This window comes from Myotis brandtii, unplaced genomic scaffold, assembly GCF_000412655.1.
Source record: "Myotis brandtii unplaced genomic scaffold, ASM41265v1 scaffold627, whole genome shotgun sequence".
Taxonomy (NCBI): Eukaryota; Metazoa; Chordata; class Mammalia; order Chiroptera; family Vespertilionidae; genus Myotis; species Myotis brandtii.
The window spans coordinates 1,749,957-1,765,323 of record NW_005370397.1 but is presented as its reverse complement, the minus strand read 5'-3'; the positions used below and the strand labels follow the sequence as shown (position 1 = coordinate 1,765,323).

The 15,367-nt window shown below is 35.6% G+C and overlaps 1 protein-coding gene and 1 pseudogene across 1 annotated transcript in view; one reads left to right on the top strand and one right to left on the bottom strand.

Annotated features, from left to right (window-relative positions):
- Positions 1-15,367, top strand: part of AHCTF1 (AT hook containing transcription factor 1) — a 61,300-nt gene that overhangs the window by 20,464 nt on the left and 25,469 nt on the right. The window contains exons 14-25 of the mRNA XM_014528255.1: positions 1,113-1,202; positions 3,275-3,415; positions 4,051-4,155; positions 5,409-5,502; positions 6,077-6,200; positions 6,512-6,568; positions 7,807-7,953; positions 8,629-8,816; positions 12,581-12,725; positions 12,803-12,934; positions 13,631-13,781; positions 14,258-14,408. Of these exons, the coding sequence (XP_014383741.1) occupies positions 1,113-1,202; positions 3,275-3,415; positions 4,051-4,155; positions 5,409-5,502; positions 6,077-6,200; positions 6,512-6,568; positions 7,807-7,953; positions 8,629-8,816; positions 12,581-12,725; positions 12,803-12,934; positions 13,631-13,781; positions 14,258-14,408 (1,525 nt within the window). The remainder of the gene's footprint in view (positions 1-1,112; positions 1,203-3,274; positions 3,416-4,050; positions 4,156-5,408; positions 5,503-6,076; positions 6,201-6,511; positions 6,569-7,806; positions 7,954-8,628; positions 8,817-12,580; positions 12,726-12,802; positions 12,935-13,630; positions 13,782-14,257; positions 14,409-15,367) is intronic.
- LOC102239558 lies at positions 6,703-7,101 on the bottom strand (annotated as a pseudogene).

The following is a 15,367-nucleotide window of genomic DNA, read 5'->3' as shown; positions in this document are numbered from 1 at the left end:
CCCAATGATAAAATCTGGCAAACCTCTGCTACATCAAATCAGGATCCCCCATGTTGCCCTTTTATAGCCACATCCCTAACCCCTGACAATCACTAACCTATTCTTTATAATTTTGTCATTTAAAAAATGCTCATAAATGGAATCACACAGTATGCAACCTTCTGGGATTGACTCTTTTTCACTCAGCAAAATTCTTTGGAGACTTATCCAAGTTGTGTGTATCACTCTCGCTCTGTACAAACATTTGAGAATAAGTTGAAGACATCGTGTTTCTTTACCCATAAATAATTAAATATTATTTCCTTCTAAGAACAAGGACACTCCATTAAAAAACCACTTTGCAACTATAAAAATCATGAAAATTAACATTGATAACATGCCATTATCTAATCTACAGACATTGGAATCTCACTAATTGTCCCTATAAGGTCCTTTGTAGCATTCTTGGGCAGGGGAAATCCAGAATATGTACATATTGTATTTGATTTTCATGTCTTCCTATTTATTTTTATTTTATTATTTAAGAATTGCAGGGGTTGTTTTTGTGTGTGTGTGTGTGTGTGTGTGTGTGTGTGTGTTTTTAATCTTCCCCTGGGGGCATTTTTTTTTAATTTACTTTTTTTTTTTTTTTTTTTAAAGAGAGTAGGGGAGAGAGAGAAACATGGATGTGAAAGAGAACATCAATCAGTTGCCTCCTGTACATGCCTGACTAGGAATCGTACCCCAACCTTTTGATGTACGGGAGGACACTCCAACTTTCTAAGCCACCCGGCTAGGGCAATTTTCATGTCTTTTTAATCTCTAAAGTTGGTATAAGCCTTTCTCTTTCCAAACATTGATATTTTTAAAGAATATAACCCTGTTATTTTGTAGATTGCTTTTCAGTTTGGTTTATTGATCTTTCCTCATGATTGGATTCAGATTTTACAATTTTCACATAAAGTAATGTACTGCTCTGAGGATACATGATACCAGTTTCTCTCTATTGTTGATTTCTATCTTGCTCAGTTGGTAAGGGTGGTTTCTGTCAGGTTTCTCCACTAAAAAGTTAGTCCTTTTTTGTTTCTAATTAATAACCATTCTTTATTTTTTCTTTTATCTTTACAAACTAGAACAACCAAATTCTGCTGCTAATTTGCGCTTTGTTCTTGAATGGACATGGAATAAAGTGGTTCTCACAAAAGAGGAATTTGACAGACTATGTAAGTACCCTATTAAAAAATTATTCGTTTACTTTTTAAGTACATAACAATAATTTTAATCATCTTGACATTATAAATTCTTAAGGCCCAGAAGAAAACTTTGTTTTTAGTTTAGAGTGACAAAATTATTTTTCGACGAAGATTTTGCAACAGATTGTTAAACTGGCAACATATTATGTCCATATTGGCAAGTTTAAGAATTACTTTTTATGCATCTTTTGATCTTCAGAGTTTAATTTACAAAATTGCTTATGATTAAGGAGAATATGCGAGCTAACCTCAGAAACTGCTCTACTTATTCATTTTCTGTTTAAAGTATTTATGAGCATAAAGAAACTAAATAGGGTAAAAGCTCATCATCTGTTTTCTAACAGTTGTCATTATCAGGCATTCCAGATCATTTTCCTTCTTGACAGTTGTGCACTTTGAGTTTTGAGGTATCCTGTGAATATTAAAAACCCATTATGCCCAATTAGTGCAGAAATGATTGCTCTGTACGTGAAAGTAAAATTAAAGTTTATTTAGAAGTATATGTTTTTATTTCTATTATGATGAGTGAACAAATGGATTTTCCAAATTTATTCTTTTTTTTTTATATATATATATTTTATTGATTTTTTTAAAGAGAGGAAGGGAGAGATATAGAGAGTTAGAAACATCGATGAGAGAGAAACATCGATCAGCTGCCTCCTGCACATCTCCTCCTGGGGATGTGCCCGCAACCAAGGTACATGCCCTTGACCGGAATCGAACCTGGGACCTTTCAGTCCGCAGGCCGACGCTCTATCCACTGAGCCAAACCGGTTTCAGCACCAAATTTATTCTTAATAGAATTTTTAAATCAAAGTTGTGCAAGAAGACATGGGGTTCTATTGTATTTTAGGGCATACTCATAAAACTATAAACATGGATTAAAAATTTTTAAATATTTCAGTAATCTGATAATTCAGAATAAGGGTAAAAATATACTCTTTTCAGGAGAAAAAGTTTTCAGGATTGATAATGTAAGTTATGTAAAAAAAGAAAAAAATTCAACTCAATTTATAAAATTCTATGTCTATTCTTTTAGCATCATGTGGTGTTTCAGGGTTGAACTTGGTAATAACTCAGCCATTGTTACTACCTTGAGCTTCATTAATGGTTAATGAAGATTTATTTTTTAGATAAAATAATAATTAAAAAATAAGTATACTAAATGTATTAGAGGTAAAGCAAATTTATTTTTTCAAGTTTTTTTTTTTAACTGATTTTTAGAGCTGGGAGGGAGAGAGATTGATTTGTTATTCCACTTATTTATGCAGTCATTGGTTGATTCTTTTATATGCTTGGACTGGGGATCAAAACCAAAACTTTGGCATATTGCAACGATGCTTTACCAAACAACAATTGAGCTAAAAAGTTAGTTTTACATCCGGCCAGGGTGTAAAGCAAATAATTTTATTTGAGGAAGGAAGGTTTTAGAATTCAGATATTTGTTTTAAATGATATATCAAATATTACACATTATATAGTAAAATACAATTATATAGATGTTAATGCAATTAAATCTTATCAAAAGATGTAACCAGTAGCAACTAAAACACTCCCCCCCAAAGGACTTGTAAATTCAACCTTTAATTCAAAATGAAAGGACAACTGAGTCTACAATGAATTATGACATGCCTGCAGTTTTGTAGTAAGTCTTTATCTGAATCTTAATGTCTAACTTTTTAAAGACTGGAGGTGGAAGAAAGTTCTTATTAATTGCAGAACAATATGGTACACAACATTTCTGACATAAAATATTTATTTGAAGGAGAATAATGAATATACTGATTTTTAGTGAATCTGAAATTGAATCTGTATCACCTTTTCTACATTCTGCTTACCTCATTCTACATTTAAAAAAAGTTGTTGTGTCTATCCCTTCTAGGTTCCTTGAGGGTGTTTGCCATTTCAAGCTCGTCTTTATAAATCTCATAAAGTATAGAATAATTCTGTGGTCAGTAGGAATTAGAGAAAGTTCTCAGTTGTGAGTTTAATTATTTGAGATTTATTGTGTTGAAACTGATTGTATATTTTATCTTTGAAAGGTACACCATTATTTGATGGTTCGTGTCGTTTCATTGATCCACAGACTATACAATCTATTCAGCAATGCCATTTGCTGCTTAGCAATCTTAATACAGTCTTAAGCTGTTTTGCAACAGAGGCACAAGAGATCACGGAAAGAGGTGTGCTGTTTATCTTATACAAATGAGCGTTTTGTTAAATTTTACTTATTGACTTCTTAAAAGAATGAATTTTCTGTCTTAGATGGATCATTGTGCAAAAAGGCCATTATTTCTCAAATGCTGTTTTGTTTTTCTGTGTGTGTGTGTGTGTGTGTGTGTTTTATGAAAAGCTACATAATGCTATTAGGTGTATCATGAGCCCATGCTTAAATAAGTGGCAAATTCTGGATTTAAACCTAATGGCTTTTAAGGTTGTATATTTATAGTAGAATTTCAAATTTTTAAATTATACATAAGTTTTTATTCACAGAGGTCATTGTAATGTTTTCTGCTGTTTTGCCATTTAAACAAAACAGTCAGTTTATTTAAAGGTCTGATATGAACAACCTATGGTGTATTAATGATACTCTATAGTTTGTAGCAGTGTATAAACTTGACTTCTGAAATTAGGTAAATGGAAGTGTAGCTGAGATAGAAACATACCTAAAACGTCTACTTTAGTGAGTTATTTGTTCAACCTAAGTTTTAACTTACTGTTAAAAATAACCAAAGAATTAATTAGTTTTTGAATTGGTGTCTTGATTTTTCATTTGTGGTTGAAGTTTAAACAACTGATATTTAACTCTTCTTTACAGGCCGTATGAACTTGACCAATAAATGTGCGGTTTCCCAGCTCATCTGTCAGTACGCACAAATGGTCCTCTGGTTCTCTCACTCTGGGCTTTTACCAGAGGGCTTAGGTAAAATATTTACTTATCTATAAATATTAATTGAAACATTCTTAAATCTTGATAATTTTGTGGTTGTGTTCTAATGTTTTGGGTTTTCTTTCTTCTACCACCTCACTTATGTTCCTTTTATTCTTTCTTTTCTTACATTCTTTCTGTTTATCTTCAGTACCTCACCCCATGCCTGATACACAGGTTTTCCGTACATGTTTATTGGGTTAAAGAACATTTTGAAGGAAAGAATATTTGAAAGAATATTATGGCTTCTGAAAGTTGATTCAATATCACCAGCTATAATTTAGGTCCATAGAACTTACGCATCTTATAATCTAATTTGTCAATCTTTTTATTTTAAGAGTTCTTTTAATATGGTTATTAACAAATATTTACCATCATTTAAATACCTCTTTTTATCTCAGGGGTGGGGAACCTTTTTTCTGCCAAGGGCCATGTGGATATTTATAATATCATTCATGGGCCATACAAAATTATCAACTTAAAAATTAACCTGATATATTTGGTCAAACATTTAATTAACTCACCCCTAATACCCTGGCAGGGCCAGACCTAATAATTTCGCAGGTCTTATATAGCCTGCAGGCCGGACATTCCCCGCCCCTGTTTTATCTAATGATTGATGCCAATATCAAGAATTAGAGAATTTGACTTTTGCTGTATTTGTTTAAAATACACTTCCAAAGCTTATTAACTTCTTGCATTTCCAGGATTCGCATTAGATTTTTTTTATTTTTATTTTTTTTAAATATATTTTATTGATTTTTTACAGAGAGGAAGGGAGAGGGATAGAGAGTTAGAAACATTGATGAGAGAGAAACATCAATCAGCTGCCTCCTACACACCTCCTACTGGGGATGTGCCCGCTATCAAGGTACATGCCCTTGACTGGAATCGAACCTGGGACCTTTCAGTCCGCAGGCCGACGCTCTATCCACTGAGCCAAACCGGTTAGGGCTCGCATTAGATTTTATTTAAGCTTGCTTCTCTCACTGTCCATAATTGCTGTTGATCTGTTCTTTCATAATTCTCTTAGCATCCTTATTGTTACAGGTGTTTATGAGAGACTTGGTTTTCTCATTTGTGCATCTATTACTAAAGGGGTGGGTATATTATTGAAGTTTAGGAAGTCTACAAATTAACAATAATATAAAATTATAGTAAAATATCAATGTGAGTAACCTAAGTATTGTTGGGATATTTTGGAAATATTACTAGCTTTTTTTCCAACTCTTAAAAAAACAATCTAGATGATGCTGTGCAGTTGTCAAGGTTATGCTACAACTACCCTGTAATTCAGAGCTACTACACCAGTCGTCGGCAGAAGTGTGAGCTTTTATCAAGGTATAGTACATCCAGAACCTTCCAGCAACATGTTAGACATTTCTCCTGTAGGAAGTCAGAACGCCTTCTGAGGTAGAACAGCATTCATCCGGTTATAAAATGATTAAATGGGTGGATTCTCAGAATTTGTTACCAACATTACTGTTTTATTTGTAATGTTTGCCTTAGCCTGATGGTCACACTTTTACTTTAGAACTTGAGTATAGCTATTAGTTATTTCCTAAAGAAAGCTATTTACCACTATTCATAATTAGAGGAGATTCCATAATTTTAAACGTGCTTTTTCTGAGAATTCTTATTCAGAAAAAAAAACAAAAAACTGGAAGCTGCTATTCGTCAAAAAAGCTTAAAATATGTCACCAGTTAGTTATGTTACATTCTTTCCCTTAACAGTTGCATTTCAGCACTTGGACGACTTTGTTTTTTCCCCCTTATTTCTTCTCCCCCCTTCCTGCTTCCCAACTCTTCTCCCTTTGATAATTGGGATCATTGCTTTTAAGAATTTAATGCTATTGTCTTGATAATAATAATCACCACTAATGTTAAATAATCTTTAATGTTGCCCTTATTGCAGTGGGAAATGGAACTCTGACTATTTGATGATCGATGGAATGGTTTCTCAGTTAGGAGATCGAGTTGAGAAGTTGTGGAAACGAGATGAAGGAGGCACAGGAAAATATCCTCCTCCTAGTCTGCATGTAGGTTTGCAATAACATGGTATCACTGAAGAGTTCACAAAGTTGTGGGGAGGGAGGTATGCTTAACTGAGTTGTCACACCTGGCACAGTCTTGGGGAAAAACAAGGAGTGTGAATAAATCTATAATAATAAAAGCGTAATACGCTAATTAGACTTTACGCCTTCCCGGCGAGGGAAGCCCAGGTCTCAGGTGCCAGAGGGAAGCCCGTGCTGGCAGCCAGGGGAAGGAAGGCCTACTCTTGCACGAATTTTGTGCATTGGGCCTCTAGTGGGTATATAAAATGGACTGAATTTTTTTATCTCTTTTATAGGCACTACTTGACATATACCTACTAGACAACGTTACTGAAACAAGCAAACATTTTATTGTATCCTTTAAAATTTTTATTAAATAATTCATGTATTACCTAAATCACAAAATTTCAGAATAGTAGGAACCAATACACAATCTAATCCAGTCTCAATTTCACATTTTTTTTTTAATACACAGCAACACAGAAGCTGGCCCTGATTCATAATTTAATGGCTGTGCAGGTGCTGGTCTCTTATTTCTGCCGCTCACGGGCCCACTGCTCTGGGGTCAGGGTTTTCTGCTCAAAGGCATGGATATGCGGGAGCTCTTCTGCTAGACACGCGTTCACCAGCCGGTGTCTCTGGAGCAGCGGCTTCTCCTCGAACTTGGCCGACACCACCAGGACTCGGTTGGGAGTCCTGTCCTCCACCTCCACGTGCTCTGCCTGCAGGTCCCGTCGCAGCTTCTCCCGCAGGTGCTCGGCGCTGAGTTCCATGGCGGCCAGCGGGGGCGGCCCAGTGCGGGCAGAACCCCAGATCCCACGCGGGTCACGCTGCTTCCACCCTCACTGCTGCCACTTCTGCGGAGGCCTCTACTTCCGCCCTTACTGAGGCGTTCCTAAAAGGAAGGTTTCTTAACCCCGGATCTGTGGGTTGGGTTTAGGTGGTTTGTGGTTAACCTGAAATTATGCAAACGTTTGTTCTATGTTTATTTTTGTAGGGATAGGGTCCAGTGCTTTTATCAGATTCTCAAATGTGTCTGAGACACTACCCAAGTTAAGAGCAGTTCTAAAACATTATTGGCAAGTAGTCATTTTCAAATAGGTTAACTTATGTACTGAATATGAATATATTTAAGGTTGTTTAATATTTATTACCTTAGACATTGTGTTGAGCCCTGTGGTCGTTGCAGTAAGGTTTTTGTCCTAATGTCAGTTATTAATCTGAAAACCTGTAATTCTATTTATAGTTTATAAGACACTTGATGCATTTGCTTAAGCTGCCAAGTTTTGCTGGCTAACTGGAATTTGTCTATAGCTTTGTTTCTTAAATTTGCTAAGCTACTGACTTCATGAAGCAAGTACGCTTCAGTTCTTCTCTTTTGTGGTGGTGCTTCCTATGAAGAATGAAGGAAGCTGGTGTGGGATTGCCTATACCCACATCTAATAAAACTACTTCCCCTAGCTGGGCATTCATAATGGTTTTCTAAAAACTAAAGTCTTTCAAGAATCATTCCTGCTATATTCTGTTGCTACCTGTTATAAATATATAGGTAGAAGTTTTTGTTTATTGTCCTTAACCCACTTTTTAAAAGACCATTTATTTGCTACTTGATATTATGTATTCATTCCCAAACAAAACAGATACTTCAATTGAATCATTTCCAACTGCCTTTGCCATTTCTTGGGACCAGGTTAAACTTATTCAAGGATTTTGGCTGATCGATCATAATGACTATGAGGTGAGTCTGTTAGTTCACTTAGAATTAAAGCTTTTGTAAACTATTAAAATAATGATTAAAATTTATATTAAAGATATGATTGAATCTATTTCTAGAGGTAATGTAAGGAGTCAGTTCAAATAATGCCTTCACTACCTTAGGCAGTAAGAATACAAAGATAAAACTTCAGGTGTCTCACTGCTTAAAGAAGGAAACAAATAGGTAACAATGACTAATAGTGCAGATATGGTGATTGTTATGTTAGAAATCTGTTTAGTGTTTTGTGTTTTTCTATATCTTGAGAGCACTGGTACTAATTGCTCTTTTTAAAAAATTGATTTGAGAGAGAGAGGAAGAAAGAGAGAACACGCGAGAGGGAAACATCAAGTTATTTTCACTGGTTGCATTCATTGGTTGATTCTTATTTGTGCCCACAGAAGGCAGGATTTAGCATTGATATGTGAGGTTGGTGATGGAAAGATTTTGTATAATTTATAATTGTATAATGATGTCTCAAAAGCATGAGGTTTTTGATAAGGCTTTTATTGAAAATAAAGTATACCGTAGGTTGACATTCACACTGGTTTTATCTGGATTTTTGTGGCTTTAGTATTGCCTGTCCATTTAAAGGTGTGCTACTTCATATGAATGCAAAGCATGTATTTGTGTTTACCAGTTTTCATGTCATTTTTGCAGAATGGTTTGGATCTTCTGTTTCATCCAGCTACTGCAAAACCTTTCTCATGGCAGCATTCAAAGATTATCCAAGCCTTTATGAGCCAGGGCGAGCACAGACAAGCCCTCAGATATATTCAGACAATGAAGCCAACCGTGTCCAGTGATAGTGATATTATCCTTCACATCACTGTTTTGCTTTTTAACAGGTAAGTACATACTTTGAAAAGATAATCAAACTTTTGATCTTAACTGTTAATATAATGGTATTGATGAAATATGTAGTAGCGATATATATTTCGCTTTTATTGTATTACATAGTATTCTTACAATTCTTCATCTTTCAACCTTAAGAAAAATGTAAAACATCTTTTATCTAGAATAACATAAATAAGAAGTACCTTGAGTAAAAGAGGAAACCAAACTGAGGTTTAAAATTATATCTGTTGCTAATTGATAATATTGGTAGTCTCCTGCATGGATAGTTAATGTCTGAGTATACTGAAAAGGAGCCAGAAGTATCGAGGAAGAATAAAATCATCTTGAGTTGGTTATTGCTTGTTTGTTGGTTGGTTGGTTGGTTGGTTTGTTTGTTTGTTTATTTATTTATTTATGCTTTGAGTGAGAGGAAGGGGGAGAGAGAAGCATCGCTTTGTTGTTCCATTTATGCATACATTGGTTGATTCCTGTATGTGCCCTGACAGGGGATGGCACCCACAACCTTGGCATATGGGGACGTTGCTCTGGTTAACTGAGCTACCCGGCCAGGGTGATAATTCTATTCTTTGAGATATATCCCAATGATGGTATGCCAGTATTTCGGTAATATTGGTTGTTGGGTATTGCAGTGCTTTGCTTTTGATATTTGCCATTGCATTGTTATAGAAAGGAAGTCTTGAAGCATCTGTTTAAATAATTTAAGAAAGTTTCAGGTTTCACATCTTGATACTTGAACAAGATTTGAGCAGGTGATATCTTTATATTCTTTTTTTTCTTCCCTTGGCAGTGTTTAATGTTCTCTTTTTAAGAAAGTTTCAGGTTTCACATCTTGATACTTGAATAAGATTTGAGCAGGTGATATCTTTATATTCTTTTTTTCTTCCCTTGGCAGTGTTTAATGTTCTCTCGTGTTTAATATATCAGCATGATACATTTACTGTATATATTAATGGTGACAAGTTAAATGACATGGTTGGAAATATGATGGTCTGGTTATTGGGTTTTCTTATTAACTAAATTAGTTGGGGAAATTGCTTGGAACTGAAATTTCTTACCAAATTGTAACTTTATTTTATACAACTCGTATTGTTTCTGTCTTTTCGGTTGATCTTTTTTCTTCTTCTTTTTAAAAATTTTTCCCCAAGGACATGCTTAGAAAGAGAGAGAGAGAAACTTTGATGTGAGAGAGAAACATCAACTGGTTGCCTTTCATATGTGCCCCAACTGCAGCCCAGGTATGTGCCCTGATGGAATCAAACCATCAACCTTTCAGTGCACAGCATGATGCTCAAACACTGAACCACTCCAGCTGGGTGTTTAGTCATTTTTATGTTTTTATAAATTGGTCATTTTACTCACCCCCAAGCATCATTTGTGAACCAAATAGCATGTTAGTGTCACCACTCCGAAAGTTAAGTTTTCTTTGTTCCATTTGGTTCAACAGAATGTATTTCTGAGTGGTGAAGGCTGAATCAGAAGAAATCTTTTGTAGTTTAATAATAGATTAGCTAGACATGTAGAAATTTATAGTGTCCTCAAAATAATGAATTAGGAAGTATTTGTGGAAATAATTTAGGTGAGCAAAAGTGTTTGACTAGGCCAGTGATGGCGAACCTTTTGAGCTCGGCGTGTCAGCGTTTTGAAAAACCCTAACTTAACTCTGGTGCCGTGTCACATATAGAAATTTTTTGATATTTGCAACCATAGTAAAACAAAGACTTATATTTTTGATATTTATTTTATATATTTAAATGCCATTTAACAAAGAAAAATCAACCAAAAAAATGAGTTCGCACGTCACCTCTAACACGCGTGTCATAGGTTCGCCATCACTGGACTAGGCCCAGGCTGGATCGCTCAGTTGGTGTCGTACCCATATGCGAAGGTTGTGGGTTCAGTCCCAGTCAGGGCACATACAAGAAACAAACAGTGAGTACTCGCTTTGGCAGCAAATATACTAAAATTGGAACGGTACAGAGAAGATTCGTATGGCCCCTGCGCAAGAAAAAAAAAGAAACAATGTTTCTCTCTCTAAAAATCATTTTTTTTAAAGTTGTTTGGCTAGCTAAGAAATTGTCTAGAGCAAATATAAGAAGCTAAAATTGACAAATATTTAATAATGGGTAGTCTGGCTGGTATTGCTCAGTTGTTGAGCCTCCACCCATGAACCAAGAGGTCACTGGTTTGATTCCTGGTCAGAGCACATACTGGGGCTGCAGGCTTGATTCCCCAGCAGGGGACGTGCTGGAGGCAGTCGATAGATGATGTTTCTCACCGATGTTTCTATCTCTCCCTTTCCCTCTCTCTAAAAATCAATAATATATATATGTATGTATTTAAAAATAAATGGGTAAAGGATTCTAACACTGGGTTGGCAAGCAGCATGTAAATTTTTCTCAGTTGCATGTAAGCTTCTCATTGATTTTAGTGACTTTAAAGAGGTGGTAATTGATCACTAATGCTTACATCAAAGTGCAGATGTTGGAAAGTTAGAAAACACCTTTGAAAGTCTGCTGGTTTTTCTTTTTTATTCCATTGTCCTTTGAATTCAGTCATAGCATGTTTTTCTGAGTTGCTAAGATCTTCATTTTCTCTTCTTTAGCCATAGCAAACATTATGTAATTTTAAAACTTATTTCTCTTAAGTATAATAAAGCTTCCAGTATCCAGTATCCAAAAATCTAGCAACATTGTGTCCTATACAGTAAAGTTCAGAAATAAAAACAAAGGACCACTCAAAATTTCCTCAGATTTATTTCATTATGAACATTAATTGCCTTAACTTGGTTCACATACTCTATATTTCTTATATATGTCATTTATTTACTAGTCTTTATTTCAGTATTTGTTATTATTTCAATAAAAACTATAGCTAAATCTTTTTTATTAACCCGCTACAGTAAAAATTACCTATTGACTTAGAATTTGAAATGATGTTATGGGTTTTTAAGATGATCATTTCCTTGATGTTCCTGTCTATCTGCCATTTTTTATTCTATCCCTCTTTTGTCTTGAAAGTTATCAGCCCCTCAAAAATTCTACATGCCAGATTAATCATTCTCAGTTTTGGTGTATATCTTTCAAGACATGTTATTATTTAATAAACATATAAACATTTATTGGCTTTATTTATTGGTTAATTTAACATTGTAATCACTACACTGTTTTAAGCTTTTTTTTTCTTTTCTTCACAGTGTATAATGAGAAACACTGCTTCATTTAATGACCTATTGCCCACAGCTCATTGTCCCTCACGCTGTCTAAAATGTCTGATTTGGTCCAAGTCCTCTAGTCAGATCTTGCTGCAGATCAGCCCAAATCTTCTGTTACTATGCTAAACCCTTCAGCTCCCCATTAACACCATCTTGTTTCCATCTTTGCTTATTTTCTTTTCTACTCTTCTTTCTCATGCAAGCAGTCAGTTCCTTAAGAGCCTGGCTCTTCTCTGTCACATCATGCTAATTTTTCAGTTCTGTTTAGATCACATTAGTTTTTTATCCTCTTGACCTTCTGTGTACTTATTTTGCTTTCCTATTATTTTACACTTATATAATGATATAGAACAGCATAAAATTGAGTCTTTAAAAATGCCTGTTGATATTAGCCAACTTTTTAATGCAGTGATTAGTATTCAGTAAAATTAAGTTCTCTTCAAATACATGTAGAGTATCTTTGAGAATCTTTAGGTGAATTACTTGTTTTGAACACTTTAAATAGCTTTTCTAAAACGAAACTTTGATAAATACTGATTGCAGGTGCATGATTGAGGCCTGGAGTTTACTGCGATACCATTCTAGTAGATCGAATATAGAGGAGTTACTAGAGCACACATATAAAGGCTGTCAGGAAATGGGCTTAATGGAGGACTTACTGAAGCTACCATTTACAGACACTGAGCAGGTAATGAATTACCAATAAAAACGCGTCAGGAATTCAGGATGTGTGAGTAGCTTACAAATGTGTTCTATTCTTCCTAGGAGTGTTTGGTGAGGTTTTTGCAGTCCAGCACCAGTGTTCAGAATCATGAGTTACTTTTAGTTCACCATTTGCAGCGTGCCAATTACATCCCTGCCTTGAAGCTGAACCAAACTCTGAAGATTAATCTTACGGTATAGTTAAACTTGTTATGGGGGATAAGGAGAGAAGAAAAACTAGTGACTTTGTAATCTAGGAGTTTGTAGTTTGGTAACCAACCACTGAGCTTTATATGAATTTGAGTTTGGAGAATCCTCTTCTTACTTTCTATAGCAGAATTAGGAACAGGGTATTATTATTTACCTAATTCTCTTTTATACTCCATTTCTTTTAAATATCTGTCTGTGATCTTGCCAGACTAATCATTTCACTTAGGGAAAAGGAGAGGATGAGGTAGAGGCCAGTAATAGAAATTATATAGTACGCAGAGCCTGGACTTCAGGAGTCAGACCAAGTCTGAATTTGCTCTGTGTGCTTGGAACATATTCTCTGTGCCTTGGGTTCCTCATGTGTAACATGATAATGTCTCTGTGAGGGTGTACAAAGGTGTGTGTGAAGTAACAAGTACATGTTACTGATACAGGTAGAAACTTAGTAAATGACAACTGGTGTCCTTTAGTTGTGAAGAAATCAAGACTGGATAGGAGAGACTTTTGATGGGTAAGGATTGGTAAAGTAATTAGGTGGGTATATGAGGTCCCTTGGTTTGGAAGAAGGCAGGAGGAAGATATTCTTGGATATTCATTGTTATATTTTAAAAGATAAATGTATAAACATAGCACCTAACATGTTTGAAGATTAATTTTTACTAGTTATGATATGTTCAATAGAATGATCGTGATCCTCACTTGCGGGAGAGATCTGTGGCAAGAAATTCTATATTAGATCAGTATGGAAAAGTTCTTCCGAGAGTCCATCGAAAATTAGCCATGGAACGAGCTAAGCCTTACCGTGTGCCAACATTATCAGTTATTCGAAAAGGTAAGTTGAAAAACGTCACAAAGCATTGAGTTAGAGAAGATATACCGTGTGCCAACATTATCAGTTATTCGAAAAGGTAAGATTTCATTGAAAAACGTCACAAAGCATTGAGTTAGAGAAGATACTGAGTGATTGCCTTCTGCAACCATCCCTGTCTTATATTGTAGCTTGCTTTTGCTTTCAATCATCAGTTTAAAGCTTTCTTGGACATTTTTATAATTTACTTAGTAATGTACTAAAGAATGAAAGAACTTTTTTATTTCATTTGAAGGCTCTTGTCCAACTTTTAGAAAACATGTAACTTTCACCATCTTCTAAAAGCCCAAATAAATAAATTTCTACATAGATGTTATTAAACCAAATGCAATTTTAACCAAACTCTTATGATCTGTTTTCCAGTCGCTCTTTTATATTAGTCTTCTATTAAAGTCCTGGTGTTAGAGATTAAATTGAATTCTAAATTTTTCATTTTACAGTTTCTCGGCCCAAACCATTATCAGCAGTTCCAAAGCGAGCTGTAATAGGGACTGTGTTAACAAGATCTACTTTCATTCATAACGTGTTATCTAAAGTTGGAGAGGTTTGGAAAAGTGATGAACCTAAAAATAGCACCTTAGCCTACAACAGGTATGTTTTACTTTCTATAGTCATGTTACTTGTTAACCTTTCCTGGATATCAACAGCATTCATAAGCAGCCTTGGAGCTTATTATTGTATGTAAAAAGGAAAAACTCTTGCTATTGGCTACTTTGTTACAAGAAAAATGTATGTTCATTGGTATATATATACTTACTTGTCTATATATAAAAGCCTAAGTGTCTGTCCGACCAGTAGCTATGACGCACACTGACCAACAGGGGCAGACGCTCAACGCAGGAGCTGCCATAACACTCACTGGCCATTTTAAAATAAACAGCACTGCAGACCTGGTGCCAAAAAACAACACTCAGCTTCCCCCAAGTGGGACACAGGCCCCATCACCACCCTGGAGCCACAGCCCACCAAAACGCAGCCGATGCTGCCAAGACCGCATGATGCAAAATGCTGCCCACTGCCTGGCCCGGAAATGGTCGCTGTGTGCGCTGGGTAATGACATCACATAGCAACACTTGGTTTCCTATCCCTAGTGACTCCTTGGAGCAGCGGTTCTCAACCTGTGGGTCGAGACCCCTTTGGGGGTCGAACGACCCTTTCACAGGGGTCGCCTAAGACCATCGGAAAACACATATAATTACATCTTGTTTTTGTGATTAATCACTATGCTTTAATTATGTTCACTTTGTAACAATGAAAATACATCCTGCATATCAGATATTTACATGACGATTCATAACAGTAGCAAAATTACAGTTATGAAGTAGCAACAAAAATAATTTTATGGTTGGGGGGGTCACCACAACATGAGAAACTGTATTAAAGGGTCGCGGCATCAGGAAGGTTGAGAACCACTGCCTTGGAGTTTCTTCAGGCCAGGAACACAACTTGCTTTATAGCCAGGTGCAAACATTTTATACTTTAACCAAATGTTTGAAGCGTTTTCCCATGCCTCATCTCATTTGATCCTCACAGAAGTCCTGGAGTAGGTA